The following is a 20,875-nucleotide window of genomic DNA, read 5'->3' as shown; positions in this document are numbered from 1 at the left end:
ATAAATAATTAAGAAACCACGTGGGGATTGGCACTCTTTAATTATGCACGAGTTTTGATATAGTTGTTTTCCGACAGATAATTCCCATTAACATTTCAAAGAAAATGACTGTTCGTGTTGTACATTTTTCTTCTCAAATCTCACAATCAATCTTCGCATTCTCGTTTATACAAAATTCATATGAAAGCTTCGCCAATTGCCACTCATTCGCCTCTAAAATACCATGAAATCGTGACCTCTGACCGCTATATAAATACCACAACCTTCACAGTTGCCATTCACTCGAAATTCCTCTCCTAACAATCCCTAAAATCCCCAAAGTAACAATGTCGACCACCCCACCACCCGTCCTAAACTATGAATTTTCTTCTAAAAAATCCACCTCCTTTACTAAAACTGCACCCAATCGACCCCCCCTCTCAGACCTTGACAACATGCGTCTCCTCCTCCAAACGTCCCCCCTTTCCAGCCAAATGTACAAAAACCTGGCAAGATACACCAAAACCCATTTCACAATTTGCAATGCACTCAACACAATTTATTTTAAAAGAGATCCGTCCACATTTTACATTTCTTTGATCAAGTAAGTTTCTAGAAATTTCTTAACATTCAGTAAATATTTAATAAAACAACCCCATTTCCAGGTCCACCCCCCGGTTAACGTTGGTAAAATTCAACGTGTTCCTCCACTGGAGCTACACCATCGGCACGTTGCTCTACTTTCTAAGTACTCAAAGTTTGAATCGCGTTTGGGAAAAATTGCTCGGCGCAGCGTTCACTGCGGCGTGGGGAGTTTGCGCCCTGATGCAAACGGAACTTTGGAAAAAGAGGGAGGAAACGGAATTCCTGTTCAAATCCATCATCAATTTCGAAAATTTGTATCTTCCTGGTAAATCATGGTCAAGAAATAAAATAATTACAATTACAAATCTCATTTTATTACAGTTCGAGACATGAAAGGCGTGAAATTGGACAAGATCTGTTCAAGTTTGATGAGTTTGGGAATTGTGTCAAGTTTCGGATTGCCTGGTTTAATGACCGTTCTACTCGCTGTTAACAGCTGCATGCCTCCACATTTGGGCTACGTCTTCTTCAAAAGTCAGCTTGGATCATGCTCTGTACACGATTTTACTACGCAAATAATCGTGCTAATGGCGGATGCTTATCTTTGGATCATTGCACTTCCTCACGGACTATTTTACGTTTTCCAAGGTGAGATATCTCTCGCGAAATATGGAAAATGCTTTTATGGAACACTTGGTCTGATTCATCTCAGGTCTTCTCGTGGGAGTCAGGTGTCAGGACTTTTATCTCAAATTGCTCACCTGGTAAAAAAATCTTTAAAAAAATTCGTTACACAAAATAAAACGCCAAACATTTCCAGGGGGCATCGAAACGCGGCGACGTCAGGTTCCCAAAAGGACGACCTGAGTTTAAAGATTTACCGAGAAATACAAATACTGAACAAGATATTCAACACGGTATTTCAAGACGCATTTTTTCCAGGTGTGATAGCCGTGGGTATATTTGTGGCCATAATGGGAATGTTTGCCATCTTAAAATTAAGACACGCCATCCCATTTCCTGCAATTATGTTCTTTCCGATCATTGCTTCCGATGGACTAAGTATTATTTTCATTGCTAAAATCGCTGCATTGGCCTACGTCCAATCCCAGCATTTCCTTAAACTTCTCAGCTCCAGATCCATCCACTACAAAAGAGTTTCCGTTTTTCGAAAAAGATTAAATGCACTGGACAAAATCAAAATCAAGTTTGGAGGAAATTTCGTCGATCAAGGCACTCCTTTCGTTTTCATGGATTTCTGGATTACACAAACCGTGTCTTTAATGCTATTAACGGATAAGTAGAATTTTTCTTGTTAAGAAATTGGCTTTTAATAAAATTATCACTTGGAAAATGGGAGAAAAAAATGCGACGCACATTTCCACTAAAGAAATCAACATTGCCAACTGTAACAATTTTTGTAATCTATGCCAATGTCACTACTAATCGAACCCACACCAGTTTCCTGCACTGCCTTGTTCCCAATGTTCCCATGCAAATGCCAACTTGTTCTATTTTTTCATATGCAGCAGACACACACACGTTTGAAATGTCATATTTAAATGATTCCCATTGAATGAAAATATTGCATTCCATATTTCCATGTGATAAATATTCCATCTTTATAAAATATGTCTGCAATGGCAGCACTTTTGCAAATTACAACAATTGCAACATTTTGGACATTATCACACCAAAAGGATTCCCCAGCGGAATTTATTAATTGTATAATTAATAAACTACCAATTAAGAAAAATAATTAATTAAATTCCACTAAAAAACAGTATCAACCACCACATGCGGAATAGGATCGCAACAACAGCGTTCCCACAGAATAATCGGTGGCAGTGACGCCCTGGGAGGCGAATATCCTTGGACCGTCTCCCTCCAGAGTAAAGAAGGGTCCCACTTTTGTGGTGGAGTCATTCTCGATCGCCATCACATCCTCACAGCTGCCCATTGCTTCATTTTCCACTTATACGGGTATTTTTTTATCATTTTTAGTCGAGTGTAAGTAATTTCACAAATTTATTTGTTAATGCCAGCAGAACCACCTCCACGGTATTGTTAAACTCTACGTTAATAATTGCTGGAACGAACGATATGAAATCGTCCCACACTCCCGGCCAGCGTCATACCCTCTCCAAATTAATAATGCATCCAGGATTTTCATATTTTTATCCCGATTTTCATAATGACATTGCCCTTGTGAGAATAGGAGGTCGTGGATTCGAGTGGAATTCTCACGTCCAACCGGCTTGTTTGAGTACGGATAATAAATCTAAATTGTGGGGCTATGTGGCCGGTTGGGGGGTGCAGTCAAGAGAAGATCATGGTAAAAGTTCACTAATTTTTGTGATATTTTAAAAATTAATAAGAATTCCAATTTAGAAACCGGATTATTGCGTGACGGTCGCTTAAAAAAGGTATCTCTGCCAATTTGGTCCAATTCGAAGTGTCAAGAAGCGTATAAATCTGCTGGAATTGATTGGATTACAAAACCTTCTCACTTGTGTGCTGGATGGAAAAATGGGTCAAAAGATAGTTGCAGTGTAAGATCTTTTTGTAAATATCCCTTAAATTCTTAATAGATAATTTATTAGGGAAATTCTAATCACAGGGCGATTCAGGTTCTGCCCTGTTTGTAAAAAGTGACACTGGTCGAATGGTGGCGAGTGGATTAGTTTCCGGTGGTGAAGGCTGTTCTAATGGGATTCCTGGAATTTACACAAGGATTTCTTATTTCCTACCGTGGATTAAAGCGAATTTAATATCATTGTAGAACTGGACTCAAATTTCGTACCATTTATAAAGGAAGTTTATTTAAAAAAGGTCAATTAAACGTGTGCTAGATAAATACAACAATTGTCACAAAATAAACAAATATTAAATGACCTCAATTTTATGCTTAATAATTATATGGAAGCGTATTTTACTAACACAATAAAATGAAGGCACTGATTTATTGGTTCTTTCTCGTGGGTTGTTGGGAAATCTTAGGAAATATTCCCCCTGATTTCAACGTCAAGTTCGTCTTAGCTTTCAAGTAATTTAATTGTATTTTTCACCCATAAATTGACAATTTAAATAGCAATTATTTTGCTTTTAGAAACATTCCCAAAAAGGACACTGGAGGGGGAAAAGCCGGGGAAACTGGTTAGCTTTTTTTATTTTGCTAAGAGAAATGTGTTTTACGATAAGGTGATAAATTTTTGCAGACCCATTTGTCAAAGTCCAAAATGAGTACGATCACAAAGCATACGTTTCAAAAGTATTGATGGATACAAAATCTGGGATAATTCCTGCTTTGTTTGAATTCGACTGGAGTTATGGACATCCAATCGTAGGTTTTTTCTTTAAAAACTGTTATTACAGGAAAAATTATTTATAAAAAATTATAAAAATAAAATTGCAGCTATTTAGCATTGAAATGCACGATTACGACCCTGGAATCATAAGCAACTCCAACGAGGTTAGTAATTACACTACTCATAATTTAAAAAACGTAACAGATGAGAAACTATTTCCAAATTCTAGTACATTGGGCGGACTCGAGTATACCAACCCCAGTTGTGGTACGAGAACGACACTGGCGTCGACGAGCAGGTCCTTTATCAACATTTTGGAACTACTGGAAAATACACAAATCTGCAGCGAGATGGACAAGATTCGACGTTGTCATTGCACTATTTAATTGACAACGAGGTTGATAACAGCACACATCCCAAGTTAAAAGCATGGAAAGAAAATAAACCAGAATTCGATGTCATTAGGATTGATAAATGATTAGTTAATAAATCGTTTTTGTGTGGAAAATGCAGTTGAACTTGATTTTTATGAGGAAATTGAGACTGATCTGTGTGGTGGTGAATTTGTGAGAAAATTGAGATTTATGAGAAACTTGAGACTAAACCGGGGGGAAAGCATTAAGCATGATGTTATTAAACTGAAAATGTCAATATCCACGCGTAGATTAATATTTTCCATCTACAAAAGAACCGCACCCACCACCACCAATAAAAAATGGTGCAGTACATCCCCCCCTACGCCAGTGCCAATCATACGACGAAAGGGAAAAGGCGACAGGGAAATGGTAAGTAAATGATGAATCAAATTTTGAGAATTTCTTTAAACATTGTTTTTTAAATAAATTTCACAGTCCAGTCCATTCATAGACAAGAAGCAAGTGATTGCAACTGGTGGTTCAGGTGGTGATGGGTGTATCGCATTTTCACGTATATTTGGAAATGAATTTGCTGGTCCAGACGGTGGCGATGGTGGCAGTGGGGGTCACGTCATCTTTAAAGTTCGTAAAAATATATCATAACCAGTAAAGAGTGAATAAATAAATTTCCCAATTTTTGCAGGCCACCTCTGCAATAAATTCTTTATCTCATTTACCTTCAAAAATAGAAGGTGAACCTGGTGGCGCTGGTCGTGGTTCTAATTGCACGGGAGAAAATGGGTAGGCATAATAATTCTGGATTTTATTACCAATTTTTAACTATGCACTAAATTTGCAGAACCCACACGATAATCCCTGTGCCGTTGGGAACGATGATAAAAACGATGCCACCAAACTCTACTTTAATCTCGGATTTAAGTCTGGACGAGCAATTTTTCGTTGCTGCGAAAGGTGGCGGAGGTGGAAAAGGGAACAAATTTTTCGCATCGTCACAAAATCAAAGCCCAGAATTGGCAGAATTTGGTGGCAAAGGAGAAAGCAATACATTTTTGCTGGAAATGTCCATCATTGCCGAGTTTGGACTGGTTGGTTATCCGAATGCGGGGAAAAGCACGCTGTTAAGAGCAATTAGCAGAGCACGGCCAAAGGTTGCCTCCTATGCTTTCACCACGTTACGACCCCACGTGGGAGTCGTCTTCTTCAACGACATGGAGAGAGTGACGGGTAATTTTTAAAATTATTTTTCTCAATCTTTTATAAAAAATAAATAAATTCCAGTTGCCGACATCCCCGGATTAATTCCTGACGCTCATAGGAATCGGGGCTTGGGAATCGCTTTCCTTCGTCACATCCAGCGCTGTATTTGTTTAATTTACGTGATTGACTTTTCACAACCGGACCCACTCGACCAATTTGACTCGCTCCACCACGAATTGGAACAATACGACCCGAAAATGATTGAAAAAACGTTTATTATTTTAGCAAATAAATTAGACACCGATTTTGCCAAAGAGAATTTTCAAAAATTTAAGTCTGACTTCCCACAAGAAATACTGCCAATTTCAGCCAAATTCTCTTTCGGGTTAAAAGAATTATTAGTTAAAATTAGAGGGATTTCAGATTCTAGGAAAAAAGCGAGTGCAGTCGATTTAGTTTATAATCCCGTCAGAGAGGAAAGTACGGGGCCTGTTAAATGGAGGTGATTTAATAAATTGTTTAAATACTGGATAACTAATTTTCTCATGAATTTGAGGCAATTTGAGACAAACTTATCTCAGAAAAATAAACGGTCAATGCCAACAAATTATTAAGCATATCGTGTCCACGTGTCTCCACCATCAAATTCTAATCTCTCTCTATACTTGACACACCTGAATGAATAATAATGTCACCCTATCGCACGGAGAGGATGAATTGGAAATTGGCATGTCTGTATCTCATCGTCGGTGCCACACAATTCGCAACTGGGAATTGGCAATTCGCAACTCGTCGTGCTAAAATCAATAGCAAGGTTCGCCACCCACACACACATAATTCAGCACGTAGCCTCACTCTCCTTCTCACTCTGTTATATCACCATCGTCCTCAACAACACTCACTGTTCATCATCCCATTTCTTCTCTCTGACGAAGCAGGAAGTGTTGTTGTGCTGAAAAATGTCACACTTTGAAAAGTGCAACAACCAGCAGTAACACCAACAGCAGTTTAACAGAAGATACACAAAAATATTATTAAATCTTGTAAAAAAAAGTTCAATTCACCGCGTCGTCATCGTTAAAATTAATCGTCTTATTGGGAATACACCTGTTGCACTCCGTCTTTCCTTAAAATTGGTATTATCGTTTTTGCAAAATTGCAATACTTAAGATGATTAATTTTTACACAAATTTACAGAGCTGACCTGTTCCTACATATTTGAAATAAAAAAATGGCCCCTGAACCATCCTCCACGACGACTACGACTCGGATTAAAACACCCCCGGAAACTGGACCTACGGATGAACCACCGTCCTCCTCCTCCAAAATTACTGCCAGAAAAGAAACTGCGTTAACTTTGAATATGATCCCAAACGAGGTAATTTTTAGATCAAACAATAGCTTTAAAATAATTTAAGTAACCAATCTGATAATCTAGATACTCGAAAAGATAATGGCTTTCTGCGACCTTCGAACGTATAAATCGATGCGCCAAGTATGTCGACGATTCCAGCAAGTTTGTGACACGAAGGAAGCTTTATTCAATTTCAATGTGGCCATTCATCCGAATCAATTGCCCCACCTGCCTGACCTTGTCGCTCTTACGCAATCGCTGCCCTGGAGCAATCTCTTTCTCGACCATTTCCAACTCGAAGAAATACTTGGGAATGATTCCACATTAAACACAAACCTAGAAAAATTATCGCTCGTACTAAAATCTCGAAATCAAAGGCCTGGATTCGGTTTAAAATCAATCAATTGCCCATTAAGAATGGATTTTGTGGGTTCAGCTTGTAATTTCTGTACCATGCGACCATTTTTATTCAATTGTTGGGAAACGTTGGAAAGCATAGCTGTTTTAAGGATGACGGAAATCAGATCTAAATTGTTGCCAGCAGTTTTAGAAAACGGGGTCCATTTTCCTAAATTGAGCTATTTACATGTGGCTTTCGATTTGAGTATTGAATACACTGGGGACGCTCTGTCGGTTTTGCTAAATTTGACGCCTAATTTGAAAATACTCAAACTGCTTTTCCCTGATCAAGATGAACATCCAATGTAAGTATTTTTTACATACATGCAATTCATCCAAAAATACAAGTAATTGCACAATTTGAATTTATAACGCAGGACAAAGGAGAGCTTTGAAATCTCTGTTCTAACTCCACTCTTGAACTATCTAAAAAATCGACGCCAAACTTCCATAAAGTCAACCACCACCACCACGAAATTCCCTACAAAACCTCAGCAATTCCTTAAATATGAATCCCCAAAGCGTGAATTATTAGCAAAATCTTTGTGTATAAATTTCTCTTGCGAAGGCGATAAAGCTTCGATCCCATTTACCTTCGGCGCATTGGAGAAACTGTTGTCATACTCGAAATCCTCTCCAACTTGTCCCACCGGGATCGATTTACGATTGGAAAACGTTCCATTTCTTGCCCTACCTACGAAACGGAAATTGGTTCAAGCGCAACAGACGGACCCCGACATTTTGGATCGATTAAACTACACGGTGAAATCCATCGTCGGAACTATTCAAGATTTAAAACTATCGACGATGGAGATTGAGCGAGATTCATTCCATTCAAGTTGCAGACATTTTATGCCACCAGAAGCGAAATTCTCCATCATAGTTTACCTCCCAACTATGAACAAGATTTACCTCACCTGTCCTGCCCAACTCCTTCCAACCGATGTCCAATCAATCACGATCGTGAGTGAAAACAAGAAAGCCAGCCTGTTACTCAGCATCAGCGACGAAGATAACCAATGGGGAGAAGACAAGAATAAATGCTTCATTGAAGACTTGTTAGATCACCGGCCTGGGTTGCATGAACTCAAAATCCTCACAATAAATGATAAAAAATCCGATGGAGCATTTCTCACTCAAGAATCGCCAAATTTCAAACACATTGGAACCTTTTATAATTTTCCGAACCTCAAAATCCTTCATTTAGATTTCTGGGGAAGGAAAAATGAAGATTTCTTTGAATTATACGATGCATTACCACTCTTGGAAGAGTTGGTTTTGCACAAATGTTATAATTTAAGTGATCAAAGTATCGTAGGAGTGGGTGGTGGTGGAGAGAAAAATAAATCTACAATGCTACAACTAAAATGTAAACCAGTCTAGTTTTATTATTTATTTCGATTGTTGCTAATTTTGTGTATTTTTTCAGACCTGAATCACCTCGTACTGAATGGATTCTTGCAAATAACTGATGTTTCATTTGTCAAAGTTTTTTCGAAATTGCCATTAAAAACATTACAAGTTTGGGATGATCAGGATAAATTGGACAAACTGGTAAATTTGCTACCTCTTTTTAATTCTATATCTTATATTCTGTATGTTCTCTAATGTTTTGCAGATAACGATTCAAGGGATTCAAGCAATTTCATCGCCGACTTCAAAATGTTGCGCAACTTTGGAACATTTGAAGATCAACAAGCCCTACAAAGCCTCGCTGATCGACGTAAAGCAAACTTTGATGAATTGTCGAGCATTGAAAAATGCTGAAATTTTAATTGAAACTGGTCCGGGAGCTAGTACTAAGAATATCGTATATATTTGACACTGGTGTACTCTAGTCATACCTCATACATTCTTCTGGGAAATGATTACATTTTAAATACAAGATCTAATTTACTATCATGCAAAAATTATCTTTTTTATGTGATTTTTTTATCGGTGATTAACTAGTGAATCTCGCATATGAAACTAAAAATTGTATGTAAACTAGATCATAAAGTCAATTTATTACCTCTTAAAAAATTTAAATACAAAATTATCCACTTTTAACTACTTCTCTTTTCAAATTATTATTTGAATCGACTAAACCCGTAATGGTACCATCAAACTGGTGACATTTATACAAACTGGGATTTTTTCTCAAGTCGTTCACATCGGCCACTTCCTCTCTTAATCCACCAAATTGTTTAGACAGATTTTCACGCGTGATTTCCTTCTGTAAAGCCACTTGCCATTCTTGCTTATCCCTCCCGTAAATGGAAACAATGTCCCTCGTCTGTTTGGACAGCAAGGGTCGGAACACGCTCATCACGGTGTGAAATATTCCAGGGGTGTTAACAGAGATTGCTCTGTGCACGCTGAGAGGGTAGTGCTTCTCGTAAGATTGGAAATTATAAGAATAGATTGCAATACCTGAAAATTTGAAGTTTTAGTTAAGCTATTTTAACATTCAAAATGTTTAAAATTTTAACAGAGTTTAAATGCATTACATTGAGCACATCCATGATTAATTAAATTGAAATTCGACATGTCAAAAATTTCAACAAATTGCGTCACGTTTTGTCCCAATTTTTGCAAATGTCGAACTAAAATGTTTCCTTCTTCCATTAGTTTGTCAGTGTAACGCATCATTCGTTCCGCTCGCCCGGTGACCACTGCTTTTCTCATGTCCCAATCTCCAATTGTCGTCGAAATTACTAACAATACATAAGTAATTAGTTTGCATACTTCTTAACCCATAATTTACATGCAAAATTAATATTACATACCGGGTCTTCCGTGTTTATCGCATCCTTCGACACTGAGCTTGTATTCTTTGTCAAATTCACTCCAGTCTTCAGTTAAAATATTATCAATGTTGTTGTCCTCTCGCCACTTTACATTCTATTAAAAAAAATGTATGCATGCATTTTATTCTCCAATCTATAAATATATTTAAAAAAGTCATACCTCCATAATCATCTTCTCAGCAGCAGGAATGTTGAAATCATTCACTAAGAATTACAAAAAAAATCTTTAAAAACAACCTGTAAAAAAATGACTAAAAAAACTAGACCGGAACCTCACCTCTAAGCCATCGAATGAGATGCAAGTCCTCTTTCATGTAGTCATGCGGTAATCGATGAGCGACAAGGTCTCTGAACTGTGTAAAGACAACATAATTTGTTTGTATAAATAATTGTATAATAATCCGGCAATCCTTGAGATGAAATGACACTGACCTTATCAAGTTTAACTTTATGGTCGTATGTGAGGGTCAACTCTTCCTCCAAACTTATACTCGTGGACTCCTCAACGAGCACCGCCACCGCCACCACCATAAAGATGAAGACCTTCATTGTTGTCTGAATAATACTGTAAATTGTTTTCTGATTAAACTGGACGATTGGAGACTCTACGAGATACTGAAAAGGAAATGAAACATGATTCCTCTATTTATTGACATCCGCAGCAGCGGTAGCAGCATCAGCAGTAGCGTCCGTGCTAATCATTTTGGGCTAATTTACGTCATCCGATAGCCATCACATCTTCGGGTGCAAAGTTTGCATACTTCGGGTACATTGGGTTTAAAGGAAAATTAGTCAATAATCCATTAGCCTCTAAACGAATAATTAATTTTATTTCACAAGTGGAAAATTCTGACTGGGATTTTTGATTTATGTTTTTATGCACATTTTTTATCTATTTGATCAAGAAACTGAAAGTCTCAATTTTTGTGAATATTTTATTATAAATTTCTACGCGTTAAACTCATCCATTTGCTAAATAAATAGTTGGAGAATTAGTTGAAGCTCAACAAATTAATTGTTATTATAGAATCCTTGAAAGTGATCTTGAATAATTTTCAAGGTAGATCAAGAACCCAATCTTATGAGACAATTTGAGACAAAAGACCATTTTTTTTTACATCATCCGAAATACGTTTAAACTGATCAAGCCTATGCATCCTCGCTCGACTGCTTTCATGGTTCAGAAAATTATAATAATTCATGCTTGCATTAAATTTAAAAAAAGTTGTTTTCCATTGCTGAGAGCGTCAGACTTGTGCACAAGAAAATGAACATGTTTCATGCGTAATCGAGTATGGATCATATGATAATTTAATGTAAATTACACAAATTTTTTTCATGTATTTATTTAATAGGTCCGGGAATGAAAATTCATCGCAGACGCAATCAAACGAATCACTTGAGACTGGATTTAAAACACGTAAAAAATGAAATCCAAATGTTTTAAAGAAATTCATTTATACAAAGTAATACAAATATGATTTTTAAGACAATGAAAATTATGGCGTCATTTAAGTTCCTGTTTTAATTGTACTAAAAATGTCTCATTGTTTTTCGTTCAAGGCTTTTCTTTCATTCTAGAATTTGCAAATTACGAAACACGTTTTTTTATTAATTTCTCCTCTCCTCTGTCCAAGATGATTGAATTACTTTTACTTTTTCTCCCAAGTGTAATAACATTTCAGGTTTGCAATAATTACTAAAAAAAATAATTAATCAATTTAAAAAAAGCCATTTTTCATAGCAGCCGCAAGTGCAAGGCTCCGTGATTTACTCGCACAACAGAGGACCAAATTATGGACAAAATTACGAATTTGGTTACAATAGCGCAAATCCAAGCAATCCAGTTGAACTCTGGTTTAATCAGTTTTTCGGTGGGAAAGATTTCGGAAACAATGCTTTCAAAAAATTTGTGAAACAAAGTAAAAAGGGTAAAACGAAGAGTAGGAAACCTGGAAAACCATCCACGCCACACGATGACAGCGCTGAAGAAGAGGAACTGGAAAAAATTAGTAAAAAAGGAAAAGGAAAATCGAAAACCAAAGCTGGTAAAACTTGAATTGTTAATATCAATAGTTGGTCAAAATTGTCAAATTCTTAAATGCAGCTGGCCAACCAATTCCGCAGAATAAAACGGAAAAAGCTGGCGGAGCCGAACAATCCACTGTGAAACCATCAGCCGACGAGAAGAAAAAAGTGACCACCGATTTGCCACCAGTGAACGTTGAGGCGTTACCCCTGGGCGCAAAAACTTTTGCATTTTATGGCGCAACGTATGGTTGTCCGAATTCAAAAGTTTATCAAGAATTTCTGAAAAAATATAAAGACGGATCTTTGACAAATCTGCCGGTGGAAGATGGCGACCCCGTCTTATCCGCGGACGAGACGTGGCTTAAAAGTTTAGCTGAAGATGAAATCGATGGGGACTCACCTGCAGTTACTACAGGTTTTTATTTAATTAATAATAATGATTAGTATTTTTCTAATATTTTAAAAATTGTCTTGCTAGTTGAAATGGCAGAATCGCAAGTGAAGGGATTGGAAAAGGAGGATTTGCACATGTTGAAGGACGGTGAAGCTGAAATGCCACTGTCGGCTCAAATATTCATTCGCTTTGTTAAAGTACAAGGATGTCAAGATATCAAATTAGCACAGTATCAAAAATTCAACGAAATGTTTATCGCTATTGTGGACAAGATTAGAAAAGAAGGCCAAAAATATCCTGCACAATATTACGTCGCAAAAGCGGATACGTTACTTTTTGAATTTTTTCCTAAATAAAATAATTTTAAAAAAGCTTGCTTAGGCGAGGCGCTGCTAAAAGTGAAAAACAAGGCCTCTTGCATATCTTTTAAATATCTCGTACCTTTATCATTGTAACAGGAGTTGGTGACTTTGTCTCACCGCGAGGCCAAACATTTTTACCGTTTACCATACCACGACGTTTATTACTTACACTTTCTGCTAAGATATTCAATTATTGCTAATTAAAATTGTATCTATATGTATAAACGCTTAAACAAACTTATTGCTTCGAAAGGGTTATAAAATTGAGTGGATTTTGTAAAATTATTATGCAGAGGACCAATATGATCAATAATGTTTATTTAGCTCATAATTAAATTCGATAGTTAACCAGTAATTCAGGTAGCTAATAAAATTTGATGGATGTGCACAATTTTCAATAGGTGTTATGCAAAAAATTAAGATGCCGACGCACGAATAACAACGCGAGGGTATTTCCTAATTTTATTTACATATTAAAACAACTAGTTGTCAGTACGAACTAAAAAGTGATAAATGATAATTTTGACGTGAACCCAGATTAGTTAGGTTCTTGCGAATTCTTGAGAATATATTCTTTATTACTAGAGGCTTGGCGTAAAATGTTTGGCCTCGCGGTGATGCAAAGTCACCAACTCCTGTTACAATGATAAAGGTACGAGATATTTAAAAGATATTCCCAGAGGCCTTGTTTTTCACTTTTAGCAGCGCCTCGCCTAAGCAAGCTTTTTTAAAATTATTTTATTTCATGGATTTTAGGTGATGCACATTTGCAGACAATTAATTGCACCTCAAAATTGTTAAACTTTTTGAAGACCGAATGTCTTGAATCTTTTTCATTACAAAATTAGTTGAAAATATGTACAGAGGGTCGCAAAATTAATTTAAAAACGGATTAAGGATCAATAATCCAAATTTTTAAATTAATTTAGCAGAAAATAATTTTTCAGATATTAGGTTTTATGGGGATTAGTTATTTCACGAGAACAATCTGGATTAGGGAGGAAGATTATTTAATCTGGATTAGATTAATAAATTACAAAATGAACTTATAAACATTTAAATCCAAAATATATGCATATAGGATGTTCAAATTTAAAATTTGTAAATTTGACACAGTACTTAAATATAAAATTATTGAAATTTGAATTTGCAAAAGAATTTGTAATTAATATGGATTAATAATCGTGCCCAACACTGATCAGGAGGAAAGTTTTTGTGCGATTGGCCAAAAATGGAAATTACAATTGACCAATTAATTTGGCAAATTAAAATTGCCTAACACAACTACTTGTATTTGGAAAATTGTTATATTGATAGCTAGTAGCAACCAACTAGGAATATTGTAATTTTTGGTTAGCAACATGAATGGTTTCAGATGCTTCCATCAAAACTTTTTCAGTTTTGGACCGATCTCAGTCGGATTTGTTTTAAATGACGCACAACCGATTTCTGCATGATCAAATCAGGTTTTATGCATATAGTCCTTTGACACAAGTGTCTCAAATTTTGATTGTAAAGTTTCAAATCCAAATTTGAGAGCGAAGAATAAAACTTTTCTATCGGGCATATTGAAAAACCACATCTCCTAATTCTCCTCTGCACGATTGCTCTTTACACCATTTGCGTAGGATTAACCGTTTAGGCTCTAGCCTCGCTGACAGTTTCAAAGGGTGTATACGAAAGCATACTTAGGCTTCGCCGTAACCATGGTGACGCTTTTTTGCGGGCACCCATTGTTACTTTTGCCTCACCTAAGAAAAAGGGACTGTTGCTTAATATGTAATACTTAACATGCAGAATGGGCAGCAAAAATGTGAGTTCTGTTATGAGAAAATAATGCTGTATAAATATTTTGTAATGGAAATTTTTGTATTTATTAACTATTTTCTCCAACGTAAATGTAAAAGACATAATAGAAACGATAAATACGTTTTGAAAAATAGTCAAACTTAATGTAAAGTTTTACAACGCTAAATTTGAACAGTCAATAAAATAATTCTAATACCGGATAATATATAAGACAAAAATTATATTGTTCTAAATACGATTATTTCCTAAACTATGTGCTTTTTAGTTTTTGAGAAAAAACTTGGTGGTTCGGGTTGGCGGAAGTTAACGTAAAAAGCTAATACATTCCAAGTACGGTATTTTAGTGGACCTTAACAAAATCAACATTCGGTAAAAAAAAGCTTGTTTGTTTAGAAAACAAAGAACTAAAATTCTCGATATTTTTTAATGGATACTCGAAAATATTGAATTTTACCTGATTTGATATAGTGGAATATTTATAATGCGCTATTATTGAAATTAAAAAACTGCGTCTAATCAGATCAATATTAATAATCAAATCCACCTCCACCGCTGTAACCCCCACCACCTCCACCAAATCGGCCACCTGCACCACCACCTTGCCCTCCAACTTGACGCCAGCGACTGTTGTTTCGGACTATAGTAAATAATAAATAAAATCAATTAGGAATTAGAAATTAGGCGATGATATAATTTTATAACATACATCCATTTCTTCCTCCTCCATAACCTCTGTTGTTTTCCATCATTTCAAAGAGCTTGGGATTGACCACTTGGTTGGCTTCCTTGAGGACTTCGACAAGTTCTCGAGCAGATTTGGAGTTGTTTGGAGTGAAGAAAGTGTAAGCAGTGCCAGATTTGGAGCAGCGCCCAGTTCGTCCAATGCGATGAACGTAATCCTCAGTGCCGTTGGGATAGTCGTAATTAATCACAAACTTTACATCCTCAACATCTATAACATCCATACAAGACAAGATTATAATATGACCACACCTGCGACACCCAATATCTCACCCTTCGCATTTACATGTTCAGAACAAACAGGAGGATAGGAAACTGGTTGCATTGTTTAAAATATGGGACAAGGCTGACAGAGCAATAGAAATAGGAGGGAAATAATAAATAAAATAGGTAGGATTGATATCTGCAATGCGAAGATGGGAATCTTACCTTAGATTCAATACACACATGAGAGTGACACAATTAATTTCGAGGTGTGAGGTCAGAGGCACAGATTGGATTGGAGAATGCCGGTGTTGTGGTTATCAAATCCATGATGGTAGATGGTTGGTACATATGAATGCTCGGATAACAAGAATCGGGTGGGAAGGACGATGAGCACATTTTTCGACAAAATCATCATCACCACTACCAACACCACCACCACCCCCACATTTTCTCAGGCGAGGAGGAGGCGGGACAGAGAGAGAGATTAACCGACCACATCAAAGAGCCGTCGGCCGTCGACCTCAATCCATCCGTCAACAAACAAACGCCTCGCCCGTTTATGTAGGTAACCAAATAATTCAACCAGCATTTCCACTTCCTTTCCACTTTATCTCTCATACTGTGCCTCTGAAAATCAAGCCAAATCACAACAAATTACTCACTCTGTCTAATCTTTAAATGAATAGTTAATTAATTGAATGATTGAAAAAAGCTGTGTTGTGATTTCTTCAACTTGAATCTGATGCTGACCTCAAAATCGCCAAAAATTATTGTTATTATTGATGTATATATATGCAATAAATTATATATATAAAATTGTCACTTTTCCCACATTTTATATCGTAAAAGAGATAGAGGAAGGTTTTTAAATAGGTTTTTCACAGTAGTGATACTCACCCAAGCCACGAGCTGCTACATCGGTTGCGACAAGAATTGGGGCGCGTCCACAGCGGAACTCTAATCAAACCATAATTAATCACGTTATTTCGTGGTTATCCTGCCAGAGTCGTACATAATATTTTATACATTGTCTTAGCTCACCTTGAAGAACCCAATCACGTTCTCCTTGAGACTTGTCCCCATGAATGCACATGGCAGGCCAGCTAAATAATCATTAATTGGTAATTAATATTTGCGGACGTACAAATAACGAGTGGCAAACAATAAAATTACCCATTTCTTCTCAAAGTTCGAGTGATCTCGTCAACTTTTTTCTTAGTTTCAACGAAAACCATCGTCTTGTTTTCTTTCTCTAATCCAATTTCATCAATGAGAAGACGAAGTCTATGAAAAAAGAGTTTGTAATTAAATTATGACTTATGACAAATTATGACAAAATTTGTATAACTTTCTGTTTGATTAAAATACGCACTTGTTTTCTTTTTCATGCTCCTGGCAAACATCAATGATTTGAAGAATATTGTGGTTTGCAGATAAAGTAGCAGAACCAACGTTGACTTGAATATAATCCTTGAGGAAATCCTCTGCCAATGCACGCACCTCCTTCGGCCAAGTTGCTGACCACATTAAGGTCTGACGATCCGGCTATGTTCAGATTAAATTAAGTTTAATACTTTTTACCAATGATAACTATATACTAGTTAAACTGTCAAAATTTGTTTGGTATCTAGAGGATGGAATCTATTCATTAATCAATTGAAGTAGACACCGAAGGCATGATACCGAATCTCTTTCCTTTTCCTCTCTAAAAATATTCATGAACCACTATGGGAATAGTGCATACATGCCAAGATTTGAGGATTTGACTCGACTATTATTATTAAGAGATGCCTCCATTCTTACCCGAACTTGCTCCACGATTTTTCTAATTTGAGGTTCGAAACCCATGTCCAACATACGATCCGCTTCGTCCAACACCAAGTAAGTGCATCGTTTCAAGTTAGTTTTTCCAGATTCCAAAAAGTCAATAAGACGTCCAGGTGTGGCCACCAATATTTCAACACCTCGCTCCAAATCCCTGGCTTGTCCACCCTTTGGTGCCCCTCCGAAAACGCAAGTACTTCGAAGTCGGCAAGGGTTTCCATATTCAATCGCGACTTGTTGAATCTGCTGAGCCAGTTCTCGAGTGGGAGCAAGAACCAGTGCAATCGGCCCTTCACCCCGTTCCAGTCGTGGCTGGTGACTAATGTGAATTATAGCAGGAAGAGTGTACTGCAAAGGAAAGGTCACTTGTCAATTTCAGCACCATAAAAAAATTACATAAATTTATTGAATACCCACCGCCAAAGTTTTTCCAGATCCAGTTTGTGCAATGCCAACCAAATCTCGGCCACTCAACGCCACGGGCCAGCCCACACTTTGGATCAGGGTTGGATTTGCGAATGCATTTCGACGGATGGTAGCCATCAGGGCGTCAGGAATACCTCCCTCATCAAAGTTAATGATGGGACTCGGAACTTCTCGTCCTCTCATGGATACTTGGTTCGTAGTCAGAAAATGTTGGACTTCCTGCACCGGTCTGCATAATAATATTGTCGAAACAAATTAAATAAATATTCGTATTAATTAACATTCCCGATGAACTTACCGATTCAAAACAGTTTGGCTTGGAACGTAGAAATTCTTTTCAAAATGTTGCAATCGTTCATTTTCCCATCTTGGTTTTCGAAGATTTTGTCCAGCACTGAGTTCCTTACTTCGGCCACCTCCACCAAATCCACCACCTCGACCACCACCCCCATAACTGCTGGACCCTCCTCCATACGCTCCACCTCCGCCACTTCCCCCGTAACGGTCGCTACCACCTCGTCCGCCGCCACCACTTCCGCTTCCACTGAAGAAATACAACCAAAATCTTTATAATAATCCAATTATCTCACATTTTTCTACAAACTGAAACGACAGATTGAGGAAGAAGGATGAAAAAAGTAAAATAAAGTGGGACACAGCCAAACTGTGCCGCAAACAATGTGTCCGTGTCCGATAATTATATAACAAAAAACAAGAATGAAGGATAAGAACAACCTAAAACCCATTTTATATCATGTACAAAACCGTTTGTGAGGAGAATTTGGTCAGACTGCACTTATTTTGTTTTTTGCTGCGGCACAATTTAGTTGGGCATCCACGATAATCATTAAACCCACTACTTACATGCCCGCAGAACTTGTATAAGTGCCTCTCCGTCTGAATAATTCATCCTCACCACTCTCCTCCTCCTCTCCCCCTTCCTCCGTCATAGAAATGGAGGCCCTTTGCTCTGAAACCCCCCTCCTCCTCGATTCTGAGAACGGGGGTGTCGTCGCAGTGGAACAGAGGTTTTTTCGACTAGTCACACCACCAACTACGGACGACGAGGACAATCGCCATCGTCCCAAAAGGCCACCACTACCCCCAACAGCACCACCACCTCCCCCACGGGCAGCCAAAGAGGCGGAGGCGATGCTGAGTTTGTGCAGTAAGGAGAGCACATACCGATGATCTCTGTACGACATGGTCAACTCCGGGGTCGTCAAATCTAGAGATGAACTTTAATTTTGTGCTGCAGTAATTTCACGGCCACTGCTGCGCTCGGATGATGCAAGGCAGAAAAGAACGAGAGGGCAAAGATGGCAGATTGGTTGGAGACGACGGAAAGGGAAAGGACGAGCGAGAGACGTGTCTCGTTGCCAGGGGGAGTCTGCTCACGAGTTTTATTTAATCAAGAGAGGCAAAGTGAGACGGAGTGAGTGTGAGGAAAGGTGAGATTTTTTTTATTGAGACTTATTAATTGGGGGTAAGCAGAGATTTCTCATTTCTTTAAATTATCATTATTATTTTATATTAAAAATTTCACTGTGTTCTCACAAAAATTGTGTTGACTTTAACGGTACATTTTCTTGAATTAACTCACTATTAGCTGTAACAATGCAATTAAATTTTATGCAAATTTACACCCCGTGGATAAAAAACGAACGAGTTTGGCCATGACATTCTCCACTAGGTCAAAATCTCTTGTTTGAACCGATTTTTTTCCCGATGAAATGGATCACAACAACCTATAACCTTCCATCTACGAGGATATATACACTTTCCCTATTAAACGATGCGGGCATGACGCCAAGAAACTTTTCGCCAACTTTTTTTGTCCTCCTCCTCTGGGTCGATGGAGTCCAAAAAGATGCAATAATAGAATCTGATTTTCGGCTCAACTTGCCAAAATCCGGATCCGTATAACATAATAACACCACCTGAATCAAGTGTTATTGCTTGATGACGGTCAGCCAGACATTATCCGATATTCATACACGGTCATAAACAATGGGGGCTGAAGAAGTATTTATAACGGGGCTGATTTGGATATGTGACGTCACAACGGTAGGCCTTTGTGTAATTTGCAAAATTCCACAAATTTTAAAAATCTACAAAACAAAAAGTGTCGATGGATTAAGTGCAACTAGTTTACTTCTCGAGGTTCTGACGTAAGAAATTATTTTTTTATGGAGGAAATTTGTATAAAATTCAAATAATCATAAGGTTTTTGTGTTTGAAAAAGCTATGCAATTTCCCTGTCTTACAATGCCATGAAAGGTTATCCTCTCGGGTCTTATTTGGAGGATCCCTTTCTCGTCATTCAAACCTTGATCGTTCTTCTCATCGTGTATTACTTTGAGTCGAGGCTGGATGTTCAGAAATTTGGGATGGTTGGGGGAGGAGTGGCTTTATTTTATGCACTGGCATTGGGATTTCCACACCCTACTGTATTGCCTCTCTTATTGGTACACATAACAATTATCTAATTAAGTAGGCTATATATTTATTAGTTAAAATAATTGACTAATTGCAGACTGCCACGCTGCCCATGAAAATATTTAGCAAAGTTCTTCAAATTAAAGAGATTTGGGTGAAGAAAAGCGCCGGAAATATTTCGCTAGTCTCGTGGGTCATCAATATCTACACGTGTCTCAGTAAGTGTTTTTTTGTTAAGGAAAGGGTTACGTTTTCCATGAAAAATTCCAAATTTTTTATGAGTCAAAGGTCTATTTATTTGGCCAAGCTTTAAACTAATAAGATTAAGAACTACTTCTAACTATGTGCAGCTCGAATTGTGACCACGGCCCTGGTAACTGGAGACCAAACCTTATTGCTCAAACACACCATTTCCGTCACTTTGAACTGCCTCGTCGTCGCAAGCGCTATGCATTCAAAGAAGGAAGAAGCAAAGAAGGAAGACGTCAAATCCTCCGATGTAACGCCGACGGAGGAAGTTAATAAAAAATCAAAAAAGTCAAAAAAGACAAAATAATTGTGAATTTACTGTATGTTCAAAATATATAAAATCGGGTTAATAACTTTATAATTATTAAATTGATTGTGTCACTGCTACGAATGAAATGCATAGAG

At 37.4% G+C, this 20,875-nt stretch overlaps 7 protein-coding genes and 1 non-coding gene across 11 annotated transcripts; 5 read left to right on the top strand and 3 right to left on the bottom strand.

Moving 5' to 3' along the window:
* Positions 1 to 34: 34 nt before the first annotated feature.
* On the top strand, positions 35 to 2,013 carry LOC118435077. The gene is made up of 4 exons (XM_035850225.1): positions 35 to 889; positions 946 to 1,212; positions 1,277 to 1,328; positions 1,385 to 2,013. The coding sequence occupies exons 1-4, from the start codon at positions 805 to 807 to the stop codon at positions 1,866 to 1,868; spliced, it is 888 nt and encodes a 295-aa protein (XP_035706118.1). The 5' UTR covers positions 35 to 804; the 3' UTR covers positions 1,869 to 2,013.
* Positions 2,014 to 2,112: 99 nt separating this feature from the next.
* LOC110846116 (trypsin-1) lies at positions 2,113 to 4,375 on the top strand. Of its 2 annotated transcripts, none has more exons than XM_035850224.1 (9): positions 2,113 to 2,289; positions 2,349 to 2,547; positions 2,613 to 2,899; positions 2,956 to 3,116; positions 3,185 to 3,610; positions 3,674 to 3,720; positions 3,783 to 3,907; positions 3,980 to 4,036; positions 4,102 to 4,375. In XM_035850224.1, the coding sequence occupies exons 1-5, from the start codon at positions 2,196 to 2,198 to the stop codon at positions 3,344 to 3,346; spliced, it is 903 nt and encodes a 300-aa protein (XP_035706117.1). In that variant the 5' UTR covers positions 2,113 to 2,195; the 3' UTR covers positions 3,347 to 3,610; positions 3,674 to 3,720; positions 3,783 to 3,907; positions 3,980 to 4,036; positions 4,102 to 4,375. The 2 variants fall into 2 exon arrangements, with proteins under 2 accessions (XP_035706117.1, XP_021948440.2); XM_022092748.2 differs by having other exon boundaries at positions 2,610 to 2,899.
* A 100-nt stretch (positions 4,376 to 4,475) lies between these two features.
* Positions 4,476 to 6,060, top strand: LOC110846113 (GTPase Obg). The gene is made up of 5 exons (XM_022092746.2): positions 4,476 to 4,657; positions 4,724 to 4,870; positions 4,932 to 5,029; positions 5,088 to 5,473; positions 5,528 to 6,060. Exons 1-5 carry the CDS (start codon positions 4,517 to 4,519, stop codon positions 5,950 to 5,952), a joined length of 1,197 nt encoding a protein of 398 aa, XP_021948438.1. The 5' UTR covers positions 4,476 to 4,516; the 3' UTR covers positions 5,953 to 6,060.
* Positions 6,061 to 6,292: 232 nt separating this feature from the next.
* Positions 6,293 to 9,248, top strand: LOC110846108. The gene is made up of 6 exons (XM_022092740.2): positions 6,293 to 6,582; positions 6,644 to 6,824; positions 6,885 to 7,504; positions 7,577 to 8,568; positions 8,629 to 8,753; positions 8,818 to 9,248. The coding sequence occupies exons 2-6, from the start codon at positions 6,678 to 6,680 to the stop codon at positions 9,019 to 9,021; spliced, it is 2,088 nt and encodes a 695-aa protein (XP_021948432.1). The 5' UTR covers positions 6,293 to 6,582; positions 6,644 to 6,677; the 3' UTR covers positions 9,022 to 9,248.
* Positions 9,175 to 10,850, bottom strand: LOC110846114 (SEC14-like protein 2). The gene is made up of 6 exons (XM_022092747.2): positions 10,421 to 10,850; positions 10,266 to 10,341; positions 10,149 to 10,192; positions 9,968 to 10,082; positions 9,689 to 9,895; positions 9,175 to 9,611 (listed from the first exon to the last, which is right to left on the bottom strand). Exons 1-6 carry the CDS (start codon positions 10,535 to 10,537, stop codon positions 9,235 to 9,237), a joined length of 936 nt encoding a protein of 311 aa, XP_021948439.1. The 5' UTR covers positions 10,538 to 10,850; the 3' UTR covers positions 9,175 to 9,234.
* Positions 10,851 to 14,625: 3,775 nt separating this feature from the next.
* LOC110846111 (probable ATP-dependent RNA helicase DDX5) lies at positions 14,626 to 19,113 on the bottom strand. Of its 3 annotated transcripts, none has more exons than XM_022092743.2 (10): positions 18,968 to 19,113; positions 18,081 to 18,326; positions 17,774 to 18,011; positions 17,336 to 17,704; positions 16,905 to 17,077; positions 16,706 to 16,816; positions 16,574 to 16,635; positions 16,430 to 16,489; positions 15,291 to 15,536; positions 14,626 to 15,221 (listed from the first exon to the last, which is right to left on the bottom strand). In XM_022092743.2, exons 1-10 carry the CDS (start codon positions 18,985 to 18,987, stop codon positions 15,112 to 15,114), a joined length of 1,635 nt encoding a protein of 544 aa, XP_021948435.1. In that variant the 5' UTR covers positions 18,988 to 19,113; the 3' UTR covers positions 14,626 to 15,111. The 3 variants fall into 3 exon arrangements, 2 of the variants coding, with proteins under 2 accessions (XP_021948435.1, XP_021948434.2); XM_022092742.2 differs by having other exon boundaries at positions 18,647 to 19,093; XR_002547561.2 differs by lacking the exon at positions 14,626 to 15,221 and adding an exon at positions 15,755 to 16,159 and having other exon boundaries at positions 15,414 to 15,536; positions 18,647 to 19,097.
* Positions 17,147 to 17,292, bottom strand: LOC118435158. Its single transcript, XR_004834543.1, has one exon. It is a non-coding gene; the product is annotated as a small nucleolar RNA SNORA57 (small nucleolar RNA).
* On the top strand, positions 19,094 to 20,870 carry LOC110847408 (solute carrier family 66 member 3). Its single transcript, XM_022094347.2, has 4 exons — positions 19,094 to 19,953; positions 20,028 to 20,250; positions 20,319 to 20,439; positions 20,572 to 20,870. Exons 1-4 carry the CDS (start codon positions 19,793 to 19,795, stop codon positions 20,775 to 20,777), a joined length of 711 nt encoding a protein of 236 aa, XP_021950039.1. The 5' UTR covers positions 19,094 to 19,792; the 3' UTR covers positions 20,778 to 20,870.
* The last annotated feature ends 5 nt before the right edge of the window (positions 20,871 to 20,875 follow it).

This window comes from Folsomia candida, unplaced genomic scaffold, assembly GCF_002217175.1.
Source record: "Folsomia candida strain VU population unplaced genomic scaffold, ASM221717v1 Fcan01_Sc003, whole genome shotgun sequence".
NCBI classification, from domain to species: Eukaryota; Metazoa; Arthropoda; class Collembola; order Entomobryomorpha; family Isotomidae; genus Folsomia; species Folsomia candida.
Note: the sequence above shows the minus strand (reverse complement) of the source record. Positions and strands in the feature narration are given on the sequence as shown.

Excerpts from the sequence above, each read along its gene's own strand:
- LOC110846108 (XM_022092740.2), top strand. The coding sequence starts at position 6,678 with ATGGCCCCTGAACCATCCTCCACGACGACTACGACTCGGATTAAAACA. Across the intron at positions 7,505-7,576 it reads GATCAAGATGAACATCCAAT|GACAAAGGAGAGCTTTGAAA; the intron begins GTAAGTATTTTT and ends TTTATAACGCAG. Across the intron at positions 8,754-8,817 it reads AGGATAAATTGGACAAACTG|ATAACGATTCAAGGGATTCA; the intron begins GTAAATTTGCTA and ends AATGTTTTGCAG.
- LOC110846111 (XM_022092742.2), bottom strand. The coding sequence starts at position 18,987 with ATGTCGTACAGAGATCATCGGTATGTGCTCTCCTTACTGCACAAACTC. Across the intron at positions 18,012-18,080 it reads AGCCAAACTGTTTTGAATCG|ACCGGTGCAGGAAGTCCAAC; the intron begins GTAAGTTCATCG and ends ATTATTATGCAG. Across the intron at positions 15,222-15,290 it reads TGGAGGAGGAAGAAATGGAT|TCCGAAACAACAGTCGCTGG; the intron begins GTATGTTATAAA and ends TATTTACTATAG.
- LOC118435077 (XM_035850225.1), top strand. The coding sequence starts at position 805 with ATGCAAACGGAACTTTGGAAAAAGAGGGAGGAAACGGAATTCCTGTTC. Across the intron at positions 890-945 it reads CGAAAATTTGTATCTTCCTG|TTCGAGACATGAAAGGCGTG; the intron begins GTAAATCATGGT and ends ATTTTATTACAG. Across the intron at positions 1,329-1,384 it reads TATCTCAAATTGCTCACCTG|GGGGCATCGAAACGCGGCGA; the intron begins GTAAAAAAATCT and ends AAACATTTCCAG.
- LOC110846113 (XM_022092746.2), top strand. The coding sequence starts at position 4,517 with ATGTCAATATCCACGCGTAGATTAATATTTTCCATCTACAAAAGAACC. Across the intron at positions 4,658-4,723 it reads GAAAAGGCGACAGGGAAATG|TCCAGTCCATTCATAGACAA; the intron begins GTAAGTAAATGA and ends TAAATTTCACAG. Across the intron at positions 5,030-5,087 it reads AATTGCACGGGAGAAAATGG|AACCCACACGATAATCCCTG; the intron begins GTAGGCATAATA and ends CTAAATTTGCAG.
- LOC110846114 (XM_022092747.2), bottom strand. The coding sequence starts at position 10,537 with ATGAAGGTCTTCATCTTTATGGTGGTGGCGGTGGCGGTGCTCGTTGAG. Across the intron at positions 10,342-10,420 it reads ATAAAGTTAAACTTGATAAG|TTCAGAGACCTTGTCGCTCA; the intron begins GTCAGTGTCATT and ends GTCTTTACACAG. Across the intron at positions 10,083-10,148 it reads CTGAGAAGATGATTATGGAG|AATGTAAAGTGGCGAGAGGA; the intron begins GTATGACTTTTT and ends TTTTTTTAATAG.
- LOC110846116 (XM_022092748.2), top strand. The coding sequence starts at position 2,196 with ATGTCTGCAATGGCAGCACTTTTGCAAATTACAACAATTGCAACATTT. Across the intron at positions 2,290-2,348 it reads CCCAGCGGAATTTATTAATT|TATCAACCACCACATGCGGA; the intron begins GTATAATTAATA and ends ACTAAAAAACAG. Across the intron at positions 2,900-2,955 it reads GCAGTCAAGAGAAGATCATG|AAACCGGATTATTGCGTGAC; the intron begins GTAAAAGTTCAC and ends ATTCCAATTTAG.
- LOC110847408 (XM_022094347.2), top strand. The coding sequence starts at position 19,793 with ATGGGGGCTGAAGAAGTATTTATAACGGGGCTGATTTGGATATGTGAC. Across the intron at positions 19,954-20,027 it reads TTACTTCTCGAGGTTCTGAC|CTATGCAATTTCCCTGTCTT; the intron begins GTAAGAAATTAT and ends TGTTTGAAAAAG. Across the intron at positions 20,251-20,318 it reads CTGTATTGCCTCTCTTATTG|ACTGCCACGCTGCCCATGAA; the intron begins GTACACATAACA and ends GACTAATTGCAG.